Genomic DNA, 18,976 nt, shown 5'->3' with positions numbered 1-18,976 from the left:
GCTGTCTAATCTATGACAATACATTGCATTTTATAGACTTTTGAAAATGCTTTTTAATGTAAAATCTTACTCTGAAGAGTAACTGGTAACAGTACAGCAGTCAAAGAAATGTTGTGTCGTAAAAATTACAATATTTCCAACTCAGAAAGTCCTGGAGTGGAAGTACAAAGCAGCATAATGTTAGAAACACTCAAGTAAACAACAAGTGCCTCTAAATTGTACTTCAGTACAGCCCTTGTGCAAATGTACTTAGTTACTTTCCACCAGCGCATAAAGCAGAACACAATAAATTGAAAGCACATTGACTCAGTTACGATTTCTCCACCAAAGCGAGCTCATCTTTCCCCTATAAAACATTTATGGGTCAAGATTGCTGTTTATAGGAAGTAGGAACAATATAATAAATATTCATCAAAAAGGTCAAACCAATTAAATGAGCAGTAAACAAAGTGAATTGTGTTTTTTAAAAAACACATTACGAACAGCATCCAAGTAGTAACCCTGAGGTTTGAGGGTGGGGTAGCTGGAGAAGCAATTTTGGTGGCAACACAAAAGAAACAGCATGCACAAGCAATTAAGTCACAGCTATCTATTTTCATTACACCCCTCATCACTTTCACTACCCTGCACGGCACGTTTCAGTCGAGTCATGTGTTCCTCTGTCACGACTTGGACGCTATGTGTGCTGTACACTACAAATTCAAATCCTAGGGTTTCACTCAGAGCCATTTGAAGCATTTCAGGACGTGTTACAGTGCACAAAATCAGCCAAGATTTGCTCACTGCCAAGCATTCGGGCAAAAAGCGTCCCAAGTCTCCCTGTTTATGAGCAACATGAGCGCAGAGATAGAGGCACATCCTTCCCCTCGGTTAGTTTGTGATGTGACAAAACCGCTGCACTGTCCAAGAGGAAGATACTGAGGGATGGGATCACCCCCTGGGAAGAGTGCACTGGCTCAAAGTCAACTTGAATTTGACTCCCATCGCGGATTTGCCGTGCCAAGTCAAAGGCCAGGAGCTGGTATCATAATGACACACTAGTTAGACCAGTCCGCTCACGCACACCCTGAAGAACATCTCCTGTTTCCCACAATCCAAAAGGCAGTGCAGATTATTTGATCTGTTTGTGGCTTGTGGCGTGTCTGCGTGCGCACGTGTCTCTATTTAAGTATATGTCGTTTTGTTCAAAGTGCTCGTAAAAACGAACAAGTGTGTGTTACGGGAACGTACAGTATACGTGTTTATTTTTAAGCGACTACACCCACAGGGAAGGGACGATGCCCCGGCCCCACTGCACTCTGCGTAAAGCTGAAACTCTGTTAGGGGATGCCGAGCTCAACACAATCACATCAAAGCCGTCTCCCCACGCACATCAGCCAGCACCACTAATCTAATTTACTGCTATAAGCTGCTTCATTCCAGCATGGTGGACATTTGATACAATTTACCCCCCGACAAAAATTCAGAGCGGAGCCAAACTATTATTCTTCTTTCGTGTTAGTCGGACACACCAAGGGCGGCCTTGCACACCGTGGGAATAAATGGATCTGCAACTCACATCTTGGAGTTTATGGTGATCTGTGTTACAAATCTCCTTAACCCCCCACCACTCCCTGTAAACCCTTTATCTACACCTTAAAGCATGGTTACCTTTCATTTTTGGCATTCTTGCACAATAGAAGTCCGGTGTTATAGCTGCTGTTGAGGCTGTGAGACTAGCTTTAGCCACTCCACACGGTTGTACAGTGACTGTGTTATGTGTGGAAAGCACGAAATGGCACATATAAGCCATAATGAGCGTAACAAGCACAGGTCTCGGTGTTAAACAGCCATTCATATTCACTTTCACATTTTCTCACACTCCCGTTGCTTATGTCTTGAGTTCATTACCCAGTAAGGCTCCATAAAACAGCTTTAAAATCAATCCTTTGATAGATGCGAATAAAAAAAATCATACACAGTAAACTTGCAATTTGTAAGTGGTGTCCAAACCCCTACTGCCAGTGGGCCGTGTCCTTCCTACCCCTGCTTTCCTCTGTCTTGTGTTTTATGACTGCGGAGAGGCAGTCCAAGACTGTGGCTACTTTCGGCTCTGGCCAGAGAATAAGTTGGTCTGCCAAAACTGGTCTGCAGATTTCATAAGGAGCTGAAAGGCTGCGACGCACGCTTTGAGGCTGCACTGTGTAGCGAGCGAGGCACTCGCTTTAACCTCCTCAGAGTGCCCCGACACTTCAGGAAAGCGTGCACACTCTAACGTCTCTTGACACTTGCTGTAGACTTTAGTTACATTTTGGAAGAGCTGTAGATGTGAGAACTGAAGCTGAACACTGGAGGGGTATCAGGATCCATATTCGCAAGTTTCGCCATAATAAGAGAGCTGAACCGAGGAGTTGTTTTGCCAGTGACCTGTTAAGTGATCTTAGATGAGTATTTCTGTTCTTGGCTGCTTTGTGATTATATGCCCTCGGGCACAGGGCTACAGCGGAGGACTTGAGTGCTTTCCTCTCAAGACGTTTGTTTGTATTTAGAGACTGTGCAGTCAAGGGCACATGATTTAAGAGCAAAAGTGAATTTGAATCTCTCTGTGCTTTAATGTTGTCTGGGAATACAGAAAATTGAAAAGGGCATTCAGGGCATCGCTCGCTCAGATAGATGATCACTCAACTCATATGTTTTTAAGGATCACGCTTCTTCCCATAGACTCCCAGGTCTTTCTTGTTCAGCTGAAGCAAAAGGGGAAATAGGTCTTTTACGGTCATCCAGGGTATTCGTTGCATGAATATCACAAGTACAGCGTAGGATCATGGAGCATTAGGAAGAGTGTGCACGAGTGTGGGACTGACAGATGGATGAAGGAGTATTGTTCCCAGTGAAACAGCATTCCCAGACTATGAGCTGGAAACGAGAGGTCCAGTCTAGCTCAGAGGAGCCTCATTTACAGCAGACAGGAGCCTCCTCTCCTGACGTCCCTCCACCACCTATCACAGCCCTGTATCCAGTATCTCACGGAGTCTCATGTGGGAAGATGATGCAGCTCAGACAATAGAGCCCGGGATTATTGCTGCAACAAAAACAAAGATGGAGGCAGCTGCATCCTTATTTTTGGTTCCTGGTCAGTTATCCTAATACAGCCCAGGTGTGAGGCTAGGCTGCCTCTTTATTATCAGTGCCATCACTTTTCTCTCAAGGACATCCAGACCGATGGACACAAACGTTTAGTATCATTTCAGCCCAGGTGACGGCGGAGAGTTAGAGGGAGGAAAACAGAGAGACAGGAGGGTGGGGAGGAAAAGGAGAGTGGAGATGGAGAGGCAAAGAGGTTAAAACAGGTGATGACAAAGGTGCCACTTAGTGTGTTGACTGTCACTGACTGTCACACGGACTGACAGCTGGGAACAAGGATTAGGTACGTTAACGCCACACTCCTGTTCCTTATACAATATGATGCATTGCTGTAGATTAAACTACAGAACAGTTATAAAGTAGTTTATATAAGCTCAACCTTAAACATTTACAGCACTAAAATACAACACACACATTGATGCATCAGTAATATTAAAACACTGACACCTGTAGTGTCTTCTAGTGGAGTTACTTGTAGTGGAGTATTTTCACAGTGTGGTATTACTACTTACTTACTTACTCAAGTAAAGGATCTGGATTCTTCCACTACTGCTTTGTATTAGGGTTGGACTGTACTAGCAGTCAAATATTCTTGATCAAATACTTCACTATCACAAAGCATCTCTATAAAATGAAAATATTTTTCTTCTTTCAGAAGTTTTTAGTGGGAAAGCTCCAGTAATGTGGATTTGACCAAACAGACAGATGCACTGATATGTTATTCAAACACCTGGGACAATCAGATAATATCAGAAACACTAAGAATGATTTCTACAATGATGTCAGTGTTATACTGCATCTGTAAAAGCTAAAATAAAGGTCACGGAACAACGCAAATGCAACATAATCCACCTAACAACATAGTAATGTCAGAGTCTCTGCTGATGTGAGATACTATGAAACACTATTTATGAGTCATTAATTGTGAGGATTGATGTCGAACTGCTGATAATGAATCTCTATACTTCCTACAGATGTTTCACAATAAAACTTTCCAGGAGAGTGAAGAGCCTGAACCGCTGGAAGGCTTTTCAATGTAAAACAGATGCACAAAGTGTTGACTCTGCATTAACAGCAAACAACATCAACTCCAAATTAACAAAGCAAACAAGTGCATGTTGGAAACCATGAAGGTTTCTCACAAGAACATTATAAAAGCAGGGAAAGTTAAATAAAGGCCTTTCCAAATAAAAGCCTGCTTGTCTCATTTGTTTGTTACATATTTGTCAATTTTCCAGGCTCTTCTTTGCACGTATAGAACAAATAATTTAATCAATTAGACAACATCATAAATCTGTAACTGTTTAAAGGAGAACAGCACACACATAAAAAGCCCCATGACTTTAATTGATAAAGGATGTACTGTGCTGTACACAGCCTTGAACTCCAAATCTATCTTGCAATTCTTGACTCAGGCAATAAGTCAAGTGATCAAGACAGTTACTCTCTGTCAAAGACTGGTTATACAAAACCATTTTATACACAGTGTAGTTTTTCTGATGTCAGTAGCAGCAGAATATAAGTCGATGTGGTCACACCAGGAAAAACTTCCTATTTGACAAGACAAGGCCAAACAACCGACGATTGAATTTCACACTACGGTATTTTGTTTGGTCAGACGAAACCTTAATGCTACACTGTCAAACACACTCTTCCTGCCCACTGATGGTGTTGGGTTTACTAATGCTGACCAGCAGCAGCGCAGCTCGCTGTGTCAGATTTACTGTGCGGTTCCCTCCTGGTCTGGCCGACACCCTGTGTCCAGCACAAAGGAATTCTGGGAGTGTTTGAGGTGTTTGGGAAAGCGGGAAGACGTGTGACCGAGGAGGTAAGTTGGTGCTGGTCTTGGGTCAAAATCTTTGATTTGTTTCAGTAATGCTGAAGTGCCAGATGTTTAAAAGGAGGATCCAATTCCTAATCAAGAGGCAACCAAGAGGCAGTTTTACCCCAACTGGAGAATTTAGAGTGCAGACACACACACACACACACACACACACACACACACACACACACACACACACACACACACACTCGCAGAGGCAGCTGGTGAATAGCTGGCCCGGTGCTTAGCTTCAGGCTCTTTAGGCCTCAACCTTTGACAGGTAAAGCCTTGTTCTGGTCCTTTGATCAAGCAGCGGTTAACTATCCATTCACGGACAGATTGATTTACATCAGTGACCAGTGATGGTATAACGACAGTGGCTGCATTCCACTTAACACCTGCTAACACACAGTGTTTAAGCAAAGCTGTGATAAAAAAAAAAAACAAGCACACAGGAGAGAAAGTTCTTGGCAACATGGATCAATGCAGAAAAGATTAAACATGTGATTAATTTGAGCACAGTGACCTCAAAGCGGATATTCAAAAATTCAGAACGAACAGCTTTTACTGTATGAATCACACACCCCCACACAAAAAACATGTTTCAGCAAAAAGCATTTCTCAGGAAGACACTGAAACTACCACTAAATTACTGGGTAGAGAACATGATGCTGTCAGCTGTCAGCTCTATCTTCAGCCTCTGGGTGCAGATAGTGTGTGTGTGTGTGTGTCTATACATTGACGTGTATGAGGATGGTAGAAGGAGCAGAGACTAACAAAAGATTCAATGAAATCTGAAAACTACACACAGTACATACAGAAATCCAGTTTTTATATAACTGACTCTAAACACAGTCACACGAGCAATACCTTACATGCTCTTTCTGCCACCCGTGGTTTCATCTACTTCTTAGCACAAACAGGACCACTGAGAACTGTTAAGAAAGTGTTGTATTTACGCACACAACCCACTCGAACTAACTTAACAGCACACTGGCCTCTCTGCCAGGTTTGAGAATTGTACCACACACATGCACCCTCCCCATTTCAATGTTCATTTCCTCTCAGTGTCCACATGCCACACTGGAACAACAACATGGCACCTTGAAGCAGACAATCAGTACAAAATACCTTGGATCGGACTCAAAGCTCAGTTTAGGTTGGCAAACACAAGCAGGAGCCCATGTAGGACTGTGCAAAGTCTGTCTGAATATACAAATATGGTCTTATTCTGCATTGATTCTCTTGTGACTCATACGTTTAGATTGCGCGAACACATTTTCTACCTTTTAGAGGATCATAATACTGTTTCAGTGTGTGGTTGGTGGTTTCTATCATCCATTTTCCATAATAGTCCCACACAAGAGTCCATCCAAGAGGCATTATTACATATTTAGTGTGCTCACCAATTACTTTAACTTTCCCTCTCTGTGCTTATTTCCTACTCAATGTGAGATACAGCAAAGTGCAATGTACTGGAAAACAGAATGATCTGGGATAAAATGGGGATTTAGTCAGTCGAGTGTTTTCCTCTCTCTACTGTCGTTTCTGTCCTGAATGGGAACACTAGAATAGTTCAAACTGAGCAGTTTAATCTACTGGTGGGGTAGATTATATTGGTCATTACTGGTGACTGGAGTGCTCTGACAGTAGGTACATACTCAAATTGAGTACATTACAAGAATACATACAGGGAAGAACCTTATGCTAACTTCATTTAGAAGTTAATCTATTTACATTTTACTGCCTTTTTATGTCACTCTGAATAAACTAGTTAGCATTTGCACAGAAATGATCTGCCAGCATATCAGAATGCCAAGGTAATGAAGCCCATGTGATATTCTCTGTTGACAAAATATACCAATGAATGGCAGAGTGTGCTTGACACGAGCTCATGTGATGAGCTGTCCGGCCACGACAGAAGGCAGATGTACTTTAAGCTGTTCCAAACTGTCACACTCAAAAGGCACGGCTAAAAGATGCAAGAGAGGTGAGAGGATGATCGTTCGAACAAGAATAAGGGCATGGCGCTGCACATTTGTACAAACAAGAAGTGCTAAAAGTAGCTGTGTGAAGTGTGGAAAAAGAGAGTCATCACACTGTTGGGTTCAGAAAATTACAAAAACTGTCACACACAGTCCAAGTTCAGACGCTGATCCTAGATGCACTTTGTCTGAAACATACGGACCGCCTGGCCCTTCTTTCATTCACCACCAGTGAGAGCAGGACATACCACAGGGATAGTAGGGGTGAGGAGTGTTAACCATCTCATACAACTGAAGATCAACAGTTTTTTCATATGCTGTAAACAAAATAAAACCAAATCGATATAACAGAGTTCCTTGTTCTGTTTCATAATTGGCTCTAAACCCGATGAAGGCTAGACTTTAACAGCTACTGAAATAGAAATCTGGCCCCAAATAGAGAGCGTCCAATGATGAGGGAGGATTTACACTTTTTCTGGCTTCCGCTCTCAGCATCTCACAGTGAGCAAAGACCAGCTGGAGGGAGCCGGTCTGACCGGAGGAGGAACAGGAAAGAAGTGTGGAAGGAAGAGAGGCAGAGTGGCAGAGGAAGAGGAGGACAAAGGAAATTAATGGCAGCTCCACACTGGCTTCGCAAACAAAGGAGAGACACAGTTGTGAGCGTCGCATGAGGGGTTAGACAGATGTTAGCTCTTAGTGCTGAGGTTTGCACTGTCTCCCTCTCAGTGCTTTCAGCTGAAGGCTTTCCGGCGCTGGAATAGTGTGGTGTCAGTGCTGTGTTTGTTTCTATTACTGACGTAACTTGGGCATTATCAATAACACACGATAGGCTACAGGGACTTGGCTAGAATATGCCCACCACCCTGTTTTTAACAAGTAACAAGCTTGCACAGTACACACAGTCACAAATCATGCCGCATCATGTACTTTAAGGTACCACACAGCTACACAAAGTGGAAAGATGTTGGTCAATATTAACACGATTCACAATCAGCACACTTCTGCCTGATGATGCGCCTGTCATGATGCGTCAACAGGAACGTTAGAAGTGACAGAGAAGCAGAAAAAAAAAATTACCAACCTTCAAAATCAGAAATAATTCCCTCCAAGTGTGGATTGACTCCAGAATCAGACATCTTTTCAGGCGACTTCTTTTGCTTTCTAACGTTCAAGTAGCTCCCTGTTAATTCTCAACAAATTCCAAAAAACAGCCAATGAGAAACGAGCCCACAACTCTCTTAAAGGAGCAACTTATTTCCTCTGACTTCCCACTAACTTCTCTATATCGCTGCATTCAGATGTCAGAGGGAGCGAAAAGGCAAGCCTCCTCCCTTCTCCACCCCTTCTAGAACCCCCCCCCCTCCCATGTCCTGTGAGTGTGTGTGTGTGTGTGTGTGTTTCCCCTGCCCCCACACACACACACTCATACATGCACGCGCAAGCATTCCCGCAGACAACAGACCCTGTCATTCCCCGAGAACCTTTTTTTTTTTTCCGCCAAAGTGGCTCTCAGGTCTGATTTCCTCATTCAGCCTGAGCAGCACTGACAGTGAAAGTGGACGAAACGTCGCACGGTCGCTTTAACAAGTTAACCCGCAATCAGACGAGATGCTCGGCTACCACTGTGGCTCCTCCAGCGGCCCTCAGAGGGGGCAGGCCGGTTTCACTCTGTCACAGCTACAGAGACAGGGACTGCAGTTTAAGTGAGAGTTTGAGGCTGCAGTTTTGAGTAAACAGCCTCTACAAAGTGGTGGCGAGTTAATTAAAGCGCGGTCGCTTCTGTAGCCGCGGCTTTCCTGCGACAGGAACACCCAAAAGGCTTCCTGGGGAAAGTTGACATTAGGGATATATACGACTGCGCCTCTGGGGAATCACAGGGTGATTCGTGCACCAACCCGCCCTCTGTATTAGCAGGCAGAACATGGGAATTTGAGCTTGGTGGACACATCTGACCAGGTAATCTAGCACTGCAGCATTTCTTTAGGGAGGGACACCGACGACAGGCCGGCTTTTGATGCGGTGGGTGTGCTTACACTTCTTGTCCTTGAAGCTGCTGTGGCCAATTTAGAGACTGTTCTTCGGGGGCGACAGAGAAACGCTGTGGAAAAGATGTTGATAGAATAATTTAAAGTGATGAAATATCAAAGTTGGCCTCGCATTTACTTAACCACATCCACTGTGTCCCTGTGGGATGTGCTGCACTGTTTCTTATCCGTGAATCTCCCGCAGAAACAAGCAAATGGTGATGCTATCGCTAAGTACTGATTGGTCACAAGTGAGCGGCTTTTCAAAGCTTCCTGTTCGGAGCCAGACGTGACTGCAAATGAGGTTTGTGATGAATTGTCCTTGATTCTTGGTCAGCTTTGCCATTTCCACTCTGATGGTTAAGATCATGAGAGTGCATGTAGAAGCTGGTCCACAATCAGCATTCAACGGAAACCTAAAACTAAAGCAAGGGCCACAGGAAGTCGGCCACTTCCAGATGAGATACTGCCACACATCATATATCACAGAGTTTTTTCACCTTTTGTGAAGGCAAGAAGCTGCAGCACCAGTGCCTGGCACTTTTACAGCCTGTAAGTATTCAGCGAAATCCCATTTGAATGAAAAGCTCCATTCTGAGGGGCACTAATAAGATGCCAAGCCCACCCAGTGGCCCCTAACCCTGACACCTGAGAGGTCGATAGTAACACAGAATAACACTATGCGTTAATGGTGCAGTCTGGTTATTTCATAAAACTCCTGCGAAGGTGTCCTTGGACAGAGAACAGAGTGTGGCACTTACAGCAGTGTGTACACAGCTTTTAGTGTATCCTCAATCCATCAATCCTGGAACTTTACCAGGTAGAATACTCCCCCCACCGATGTGCTTCTTGTCATTTGTTGTGCTATTGAGCATTGAGTCCATCTTATAAGAGTGCACACAGTATGCATCGTACATCCTGACAGCTGTGTATGGCCATTTATAGTTAATGTGTTTATTGGTTTGTGCATGCATGATTATGGCTATAGTGCACCTCAGCATGCATGTGCAAATGCATCTGTACATGGTACACACACACACACACACACACATATATATATATATATATATATACTCCATGTATGTTACTATACATAACAGAGTGTGTGGCCTTTCAGTGCCCATGGGGGCCCAAGTGGGCTGCACTGTTAACCATATGCCGCAAGCCTCTGTAGTGCTCAATTAAACTAAAACACACAGTGTGTGAAATACACACCTCCCCCGGCCAGTGTGTATATATCTAAACATGGATACACACTCTGGGCTGGCTCCGAGGCAAAGCTGAGCGACAGAATGAAGAAAAGCTCCAAAACAACATCTGGAGAAGTGTGTGTGTGTGTTTGTTTGCAATGTGACTAACATTATGTGAATATGCGCCTGTGTATGCATGTGCTCGTGTGGTTACTTGACTGTGGAAGAGGGTGTGTTTGTGCATCTCGGTGCCCCTGAAATAGCACCGTAAACACAGAGGCCTTTGCACATTGTAGAATAAATCTACGTAACCAGTGCCGGTCAGCACCAGGTCTCTGTGGTGCTGAGGGAGTTGTGCTTGTTTCCTACCTTGTTAATAACAACAATTATGGGTGTGAAAAAGTGGGTTAACCCTTGGGACAAAGCAATAATGTGTAAACTGTCACAAACATATACAGCAGTAGGTAAATCCCTTCATTTTATATAATGATATGAGGTTTAAAGAGAAGCTATTACTATGGCTCAGATTTTAAGGCTTTGTTGCTTGGTCAGTTTAACACAAACAGGAATTCATCACAACCGCAAACATTTACTGGCAGGAAGTTGCTCAAAACCAACATCTCTATTTGAGTGTTGCTTCTATTTGTCTAAATAGGCTCATGTGTGTGGTTTTCAACGTTTACCTAAATGACACCTTGTAAAGAATATCACTTGGAGCTACATGTCCAGGAGGGTTGACAAAATTACTCGTCTTACTGTTTGTTGAATAAGAGTCACTTACTCCAGCAGAGCCTAAATAACACGCTGTCACTGCAGAAATATCGTGCAATTAAACGGGGTAGCGACATGGATGCACACATCCAAAGAAAATATTACAAGCAACAGATACTTGAAGAGTTCACTGAGAGTAGGCATCTGCAGCACATAAGGTCTTGCTTTAACTCAATTCAGTCCGTGCCACTACTCACATACTATACGCATGTTTTTATTAATATGACAGTTTTTTGGATAAACTGTAATCTTTGACTCTTTCATGGTAAGCTTTTTTTTAAATTGGCTTAAAAGCTGTGTGGACAATTTATGCTGGAAGCATTATCGCTGCAGCGGTTTTAGGACTTGGATGCAGCTCAGTGTGCGAGCAATTTTAACACTGAGCGCAAATGTCATTTTATAACAGGGATCCATGGAGTCTGTGATATCTGGCTGCAAGCAAACATCAAAGTGTCACGTGAAAGTTCATCTGCAGACAACCTGCACACCTGCAGAGGTGAAGATTAGAGCCCTCGCTGCGGTTTTCCGTCTGTTTAAACGCGAGAGATGATAAAGGTACAGATGAAGCTCTTATCTGTGAAGTCATTTAATACGCATGTAATTGATGTTTGTGTCAAGTGCTGCAATTTGAAGAGTCACTCATCGTGCCAAAGTCACACAAATTCATTTAAAACACTCAATATTTTAAATTTCTGAAGAAAATATTATTACTATTGTTATTATGTTGTGTAATAAAGAAAAATGCATGCCTGTTAAATATGGTGAGCTTGATTTTGGAACATTAAGCCAACAATTTGGGCATGAAAGTGTTTTTCTAACATTTAGTTAAATGCTGTTTACAAGGTAATAAACTATTATTACGGACAGAAATGTATCTTGCTCCTTGCTTGGCTTGATATTCATATTTTGACACTAGCTGATTTCCTGCTTTGCACCTTTGCCGACCTCAAGTACGACAGCTTGTAAACAATCTCCTGACTGAGCTTTCACTGAGGAGTCCATCTGTCTCTGTTGTGTCACCCCTGGCTTGACCTGCGTTTCCATCATGCTGAATAATTTCACCTGTCAGAGATCCTCCCACAGGAGTGCCGAAGGTGGGGCTTCCCAGTCCACTTCCTGAACTCTTTGTGCTTTCTGTTTTCATGGCTCCCTCACTTATCATTACTAAATAATAATCGGAGAAACAATACGAGGTGATGCTGGGAGGGTAGTGGAGGGGAGCTGCGGGGCGTTCACTCATAGAGGATATCCTGTACACTTCTTTTATGGAACATGGTGAGCTGGGTGATTTCCTTGAGTTCCTTTAACTCCGGGTTCATGTGTGTTTGTGGAAGTGGGTGGGGGTTTGGTGCACGTGTGTTTCAGGGTGAGGGCATGCAGGGATCTGGGTGGATACATCGCCGCTTCTAAAAACCGTAGATTCACGTGCAGACAGAGGGAAAGATTTAAAGAGAAAGACTGTGACCTCATGTAAACTCACGTGCCACTAAATTAAAGGCCAATTTAAAAGTGACACTGCACATTATATATGTTGATGTTGTTTCCCATACAACAGTTACTTTTTTTTATTCTGTATCCCTTGTTTATTCTTCCTATGTCTGTTTTATTGTTTGGTGTATGTAACATTTTAATTTCCCTGTCCTGGGATTAGTTAAGTTTTATCTTGTCTCATCTTATCTTATTATGTGCTGCCCTTTATGAAAACAACTTCTTCACTTACATGTATGCTGGACGAGGAGACCCCGAGAATTCAAACTAAGTCAAATGATGGCCTTTAATAAAAAGAGTTGATATATAATCAATATGATAAGATAAGACTTTATTTATCCCAGCTGTTACAGCAGCAGAATAAAAAAGGAGAGTTAGGAAAACAGCAAACAAGTAAATGAAATAAACTACAGAAGGCTTTGTATGTTATGTACAAAGACTATAAATACAAATATTGTCAAAAAAATAGTGTCCTGTAGTATAGTATAGTGTTATGAATCATAATGTCATGCATATAAGAACAGAAGCTCAGTATGAGCAGGGCCCAGCATACTCAGTATGGGCCCCTTCATGTGAACAAATGCAAGCAGGTTTTAATCTGCTTATTTCCCTGAGGGAGTGTACCAATTGGTCCTTTCAAACATTATCAAACAGGGATGGAACTGTCCCACGTGTCCTCCCCAACTCCAACTACCGAATCATTGCGTTTATTGTTGTCAGCTTGATGCTAAACAGGCCACACAAATACTGCAATTAGCGTCATCTCAGCAGACAGTCCATTGATTTTCTTCCTGTTTAACTGGCAGAACTTCAAGTGACATGACACAACTATCTAATTTCCAGACTGAATCCTTTGTTTTTCTTTCCCTTTGTTGTATTTTAATGGCAGTGTGTCAATTATTAGACATCACAGCTAGTCAATGTGGTGACCATACGGGACGGTCGTGGCAGGCGACTTGTCTTATTGAGCATATTAGTTTAATCCTGAACAGGCTCAGGGAGAGGAAAGTCACTCCAAGTCAAGATGGAGGTGTTGCAGATGCGTCTGCAATCAAGAGGTTGAAAATGGCATCACCACAGCCTCGGCTCCTATCATTATCAAAACACAGCCTGCAAAGATCCGGGGTGGGTGGGGTAAGGGGTGATGGCTGTAGTCAAGACAACAGGACCAAATAGAGCTACGCAGCACAGGTTGAAAACCAGGAAGCTGCTCAGCCCATGCAGAACTTCCTCAATTGAGAGGAGCTGACATCAGTGTTTTCATGGTGGAAAAATAATGCTCCATCACCTCACCTCTCTCCTGCATGGTCCTCACCCCCACTGGAGTCAGGCTTTACTAAATTCCTCCACCTCCCATGAAAGAAAAAAAGACTCCCCCTGTCTGCTTAATATGAATCATCTACATGGAACATTTCACAGAGCTCAGGGAAATGGTGGCTGCAACAACGAGGACAAAATGACACTGCAACACTGCCACCAAGTGGTCATAGAAAAGGGTGCGCGGTGTGTCTGTATGCACCATGCGGCTTGCTGAGCTCAGCCACCTTATTAACGGTCGAATTAAAGGCTAATTTACTGAGTGTCGCTCAGCTTGATGTCCAGCCTTAATCACTGTAAGATGCTGGATTAGTCTTATCCTCTCGATGCAGACTGAACACATATGGGCCCGAACAGAAGTTCCACTGAATCTCCATCAGCACTGAACAAACCACACATTCAAATAAAGGAATAATTGATTAAAGGAAATAAGAAGGAGCCGTGCCAGGAGGCTGCTGGGTAGGACGGCAGTCCACCGACTCTGATGCAAGCTAAACATTCCTCAAAAGAGTCTGCTGTCTGTCGAAGACCAAATCATACCAGCTGACATATGAGCTCCACTCCCCGATAACTTAAAATAAACCATCTGTGTCAGTCAGAATCAGTCTGACAACCGGACTCCTCCGCTTAAAGTCCAATCATGTGATGATGGCGAGAAGGTTTAACTCGGTCCATCTCGGATCAAAGATGTGTATGTGGGTCAGCTGTAAGCCAGTATCCGACCCAAGGCTGCCAATTACAGCACAGCCGCCACTTTGCACTGGAAGATTATGTTTCCTGACTCTGGGAAGTCGTCTTTGACAGCCCGTCACGCGAGGTTCCCTCTCCGTCGCTCAGCGTATGGTAGCTATTCAGAAAGAGTGGCGAGCGCCTCGCAGTGAGCTCAGCTGTGGCCGTCCAATCAGTGAGAATGAGGGAATGAGCGTCTGAAAAGTGAGTTCGCAGCTCAAACAGCGCAGATGAGACACGACCCAGAGAGGTCGAGCTGCACGGAGGTCTGACAAAGTAAAGCACACACAGCCGGGGTGGCTTCTAGCTGACTGCTGCCACTAAGAAGCTGCTTCCCCTGCAGCCTAACAAAGAAAGGAGTGAAAGAAAGCCCCTCCGTAGGAAAACTTCAGAGTTAAAGCATCGAAATAAGTTTGGAAAAGAGCCACAACTTACCGGCTATTCTGTCTCGCTCCATAACTCAGTGGCTACCTCAAATAGCCACATGTAACCTCTCCTTTTTCTCTCCTCTGCCTCCTTCCCTTCCCTTTTTTCTTCATGAAGACTTCCCCTTTCTCCTGACTCAGTCACCCTGTCCCCCTCCATCAACCCTCCCTCTCTCCTCCCTCCCTTTCCTCCCTCATGTCTCCCTTGCTCCTACTTCCTCCAAGTTTTAATGTCTTCAGTCTGTCAGGATAACAAGTGAGCAGAGCAGACATCTGCAGCCATGTGCTGGTCATATGGAGTCCCCCCTCGCTTTCTTTGCTTTCTCTCTCTCGCCGCAGATCTGGTTCTCTCCTGCACACGGATGATGCAGGATTTTAGCTTTATTTTATTATTCGCCCTTCTCTTTCTCTAATGTTTTCTTTTATTCCCTCGATGCCGGAGCTAGCCTCCCTTTCTCCTCTCCCTCGCACACAAACACGCTCCCCTGACACTGACGCTGTATTGTGCCTTTGAAATGGATCCTTAGCCCTTTGAGCAAAGGTCCTAATTTGAAAATAAACTCGCCCCATTTGCTGCAGAGAAAAACTCCATCAGTCCACCAGGACACCACTCTAAGAAAACACTCTCATAGCACTATCAAGATGTAGAAACCCACATACAGCCATCACACAAACCACTGATGACTGACTACAAGTGGACTGAGGAGTGTTTTCAACAGTCCTCGTCTAAAGAAACTTCAGTCCTGGCCCCTCGTGTATGAGGTGCCCCTCGATGAGGCGTATTTACAACCAGCTAATAATCAGTGTTACAAGATCTCAGGAAGCTTGTTGACCTTCCGCACATCAGCTGAGTGTCTCTCATCCTCAGCTCCGTGCAGGAAACGATCGGCCAGCTGATGTCTTGTTCATCGCGTTGCTCACAGTCTGAATGCATCATTATTCAGAGGCAATGGCAAAAGTCACTGGTGTTACTGGAGCAACACACACACACACACACACACACACACACACACGTACGCACGCACACACACACACACGTCAGGATCTGGCCTCTTGACACTCAACTTGCAGCTCGACGAGGCTGGGACGCCGTCGTCTTGGTGAGAAACTCCCAAGAAAACACAACACGCACAAGCTCACACACACCCATCTTTGTTTTTGTGTCAGGGAGAGAAGGAGAGCTCAACAGATCACTTCCTCTTCCTTTTTCTTAAAAGGAACATCCCTCCTCAGCCCATGTCTTCCAGACTTAGCAACAACACCAGCTTTAGCAGGAAGCACAACTACGGCCCAAGATAAACTGTTTCTCACACCCGCATGCGTGTGTATGTACTCCAAGTACGTTTGTCACTGAGAAGAAGTATATTATATATTATTAGTATATTATTTTAGATTTTACAGTATGTATTTATGATATGAACACAAATGATAGATGGGTGGTTCTCACACACACACACACACAAACACACGCACACGCACACACACACACACACACACACGCATGCACAGCTCCCACTCCCCTGCAGTCCCTGGGCCCTTTCTGACGTCTGCAAAAGAGAAATGAGGAGAAGCAGAGCAGAGGAGGCAGATTAGAGATATTCAAGTGTAGCTGCACTGAGAGTAGATTTAGTCAGGCCCTCTGGCTAATTCTACAGACCAGAGTACAAACAGTATCTATAGAAGCCTACTCAGTGTGATTTATCTATCGCTTTCGATTTCTAGTTGGAATCTGGTTATTTTATTGTGCAGGACAGGATGCATCACTATCGTGCCATATAAAATGTGTAACTGTACAAAATTTAATTGTCATTTTGGTGCCTGATTATTTTTTTCAGATTTGCTTTATTTCAGACTTGCAGGTCTTGTTTTAATCCGTTAATTGACCCATAAACTTGGAAATCAAATTTCTCAGCACGGCATGGAAGCTGAAAAAATTACTCATCAAAAACACATGACTTGTATTTGTCCATCATGGGAGTTGAACGAGATTGTGACGAGAGTATTAAATGCCACCTGAAGCCTTTTCATCGTTGCTTGACTATAACTGCATCACAAGTGGGCTGTATAGCGTGGAGTACAGTGCGCTCTGTAAAAGGGCTGTTTTAAAATCACCTGGGCACATATGAGGCTTACATGGCAGCATATTGGCTTGTGCATGCAGTTTGCAACACTGGCCCTGCACATTGACGTCATCACATAGATCATTCCTCATATCTTACTCTAAGGTTTGATTTGGCGCAGTTAACCTCAGATTTCAAAGGGCTAAGACAGACAACAGAACTACCCAGGAGTGTTTTTCAGTTCTCTGGTCAGTCGTCTGTGCATGTGATTGTCTGTTGTGTTTTTGAAAAATAAAATCAGACACCTCCTTTTATATTTGTGCACGAATGCAGCTGAAGTGCAACTGTGTGAACGCAGTGACCAGAATTCTTATCAAGGTGATAAATTAAACTAGAGATCAGAATAAAGCGAGAGAAGCTGTAAATGAGCCTGTGGGTGCTGGATCCATATGGAACGCAGGATGCTGGTGCTGTGACAAAAGTGTGGTTTTAAAAATAGAGACATGTCTCTCTTGGCTGCTGGCTCCCTCTGTCTTGCAATCATTTTCCAGACTTAAAAAGCTGCAGTTAATCACAGGCTCAGGGTCAGAAAAACATGTGAAACACACAACATGTGCTTATGCACTTTTTAACTCTCTCTCTCTCTCATATGCATAACACACAAACACGTGTTCCACATACATGTAAACACATGTATGCCAAAGTGTTGGTGCACACAAACGCCGCTACTGTTGCATCAAAGCTGTTAGAAAACAAGTTGCTTTTCTTTCTGTTGTTTTTTTTTTTGGATGGAGCCAAATGGCAGTGCTGCCCCAGCATCGTCACACACACACACACACACACACACACACACACACACACACACCACACTCAAACGTGTGCTCCAGGAGCTGTGAGCCTCAGAACAAAGAGCAGTGACCCAGGCTGAAATAAAGGCCTCCTCACATGCACATACACTTGTATGCACTTTTTTGCCTTTCCGTACATCACAGATTAGCAGCGCGCACACATACACACACACACCTTGATATATCAGACTTACATATACTTACATACTAATGAAATAAATCACTCAGAATGAATATAAATACCACAATTAGGACTATTTATTTCCCTGACAATATCACAGAATCCTCTTTGGGGAGGTAAAATTCATTCATGTGTCTCTGGTAGATTATTTGCTCCAGTGCTCCAAACCATTATCTAAAGTAACACTGACCTTTCTGCTTTACTTATTTAAATATTTTCTATTATTTTTATAAATTCTACAAAGCACAAGTTAAAACATCATTTACTCATTACAGCTCATACAGTCAAGCTTATTTTAGGAATTATTTTGGTTTTTGCAACATTATATTCATCCAGTCATTAAACCTGAGATTTGACCTCATATCACTTTACAGCTGCTGTGTGTCCTCCGGGCTCTGTGAGTCATTCGTTATCCATTTTAGCCTAAATTAACTACATATGCCATCATATTCTCTGTTGACTACGTTTCACAAAGATTCCCTTTGTGTTTTCCCAGTGCCAAAAGGCAGCGTTCACTGCCGCTTTACAGCGACTGAAGGGGTTCGAGCTTCTAATGCAGAGAGAACAGGCCTCCCTCACTCATACCTTTCATCACCTCTCATCTCCATCGTCTCAACCTGCTGGCGAGATGCAGCCGGACCCGCCCACCACACACACAAACGCCACACACTCAGACTTACACACATGCATGAACACTCGAACATCCACTTAAAATCAGAGACACAAACTCAGGGTTACTCAAAGGGTTATCTGAGCAAATTCCTCTCGCATGACTGTACACCCTGTAAACAGACAACACACACACACACACACCGCCTCTCTCTTTCTTTGATTTCCATACACATATACCAAACACACAGCCTATATTTGCACCCGACGAGGCAGATGGTCATGAGGCACAGACGGGCACGTGCGCTTGTTCACTCATGCGAGGCAAAACACACACACACACACACACACACACACACACACACACACAACACAAAAAGAAAAAAAAAGCTGTGTATCACACA

The 18,976-nt window shown here is 43.6% G+C and overlaps 1 protein-coding gene across 2 annotated transcripts in view; it reads right to left on the bottom strand.

Annotated features, from left to right (window-relative positions):
• The window catches only part of LOC121626069 (septin-9-like), a 59,265-nt gene extending 44,320 nt beyond the window's left edge, over window positions 1–14,945 (bottom strand). Inside the window, exon 1 of one of the 2 annotated variants that reach the window (XM_041964439.1) lies at window positions 14,885–14,945. In XM_041964439.1, the coding sequence (XP_041820373.1) occupies window positions 14,885–14,906 (22 nt within the window). In that variant the 5' untranslated portion in view covers window positions 14,907–14,945. Of the gene's footprint in view, window positions 1–8,011; window positions 8,180–14,884 lie in introns of those variants that run through there. The other variant, XM_041964430.1, reaches the window with a different exon arrangement.
• Window positions 14,946–18,976: the final 4,031 nt, after the last annotated feature.

The sequence above is a fragment of the Chelmon rostratus genome, chromosome 3 (genome assembly GCF_017976325.1).
Source record: "Chelmon rostratus isolate fCheRos1 chromosome 3, fCheRos1.pri, whole genome shotgun sequence".
Classification (NCBI taxonomy): domain Eukaryota; kingdom Metazoa; phylum Chordata; class Actinopteri; order Chaetodontiformes; family Chaetodontidae; genus Chelmon; species Chelmon rostratus.
This window is presented reverse-complemented; position numbering and strand designations above follow the sequence as displayed.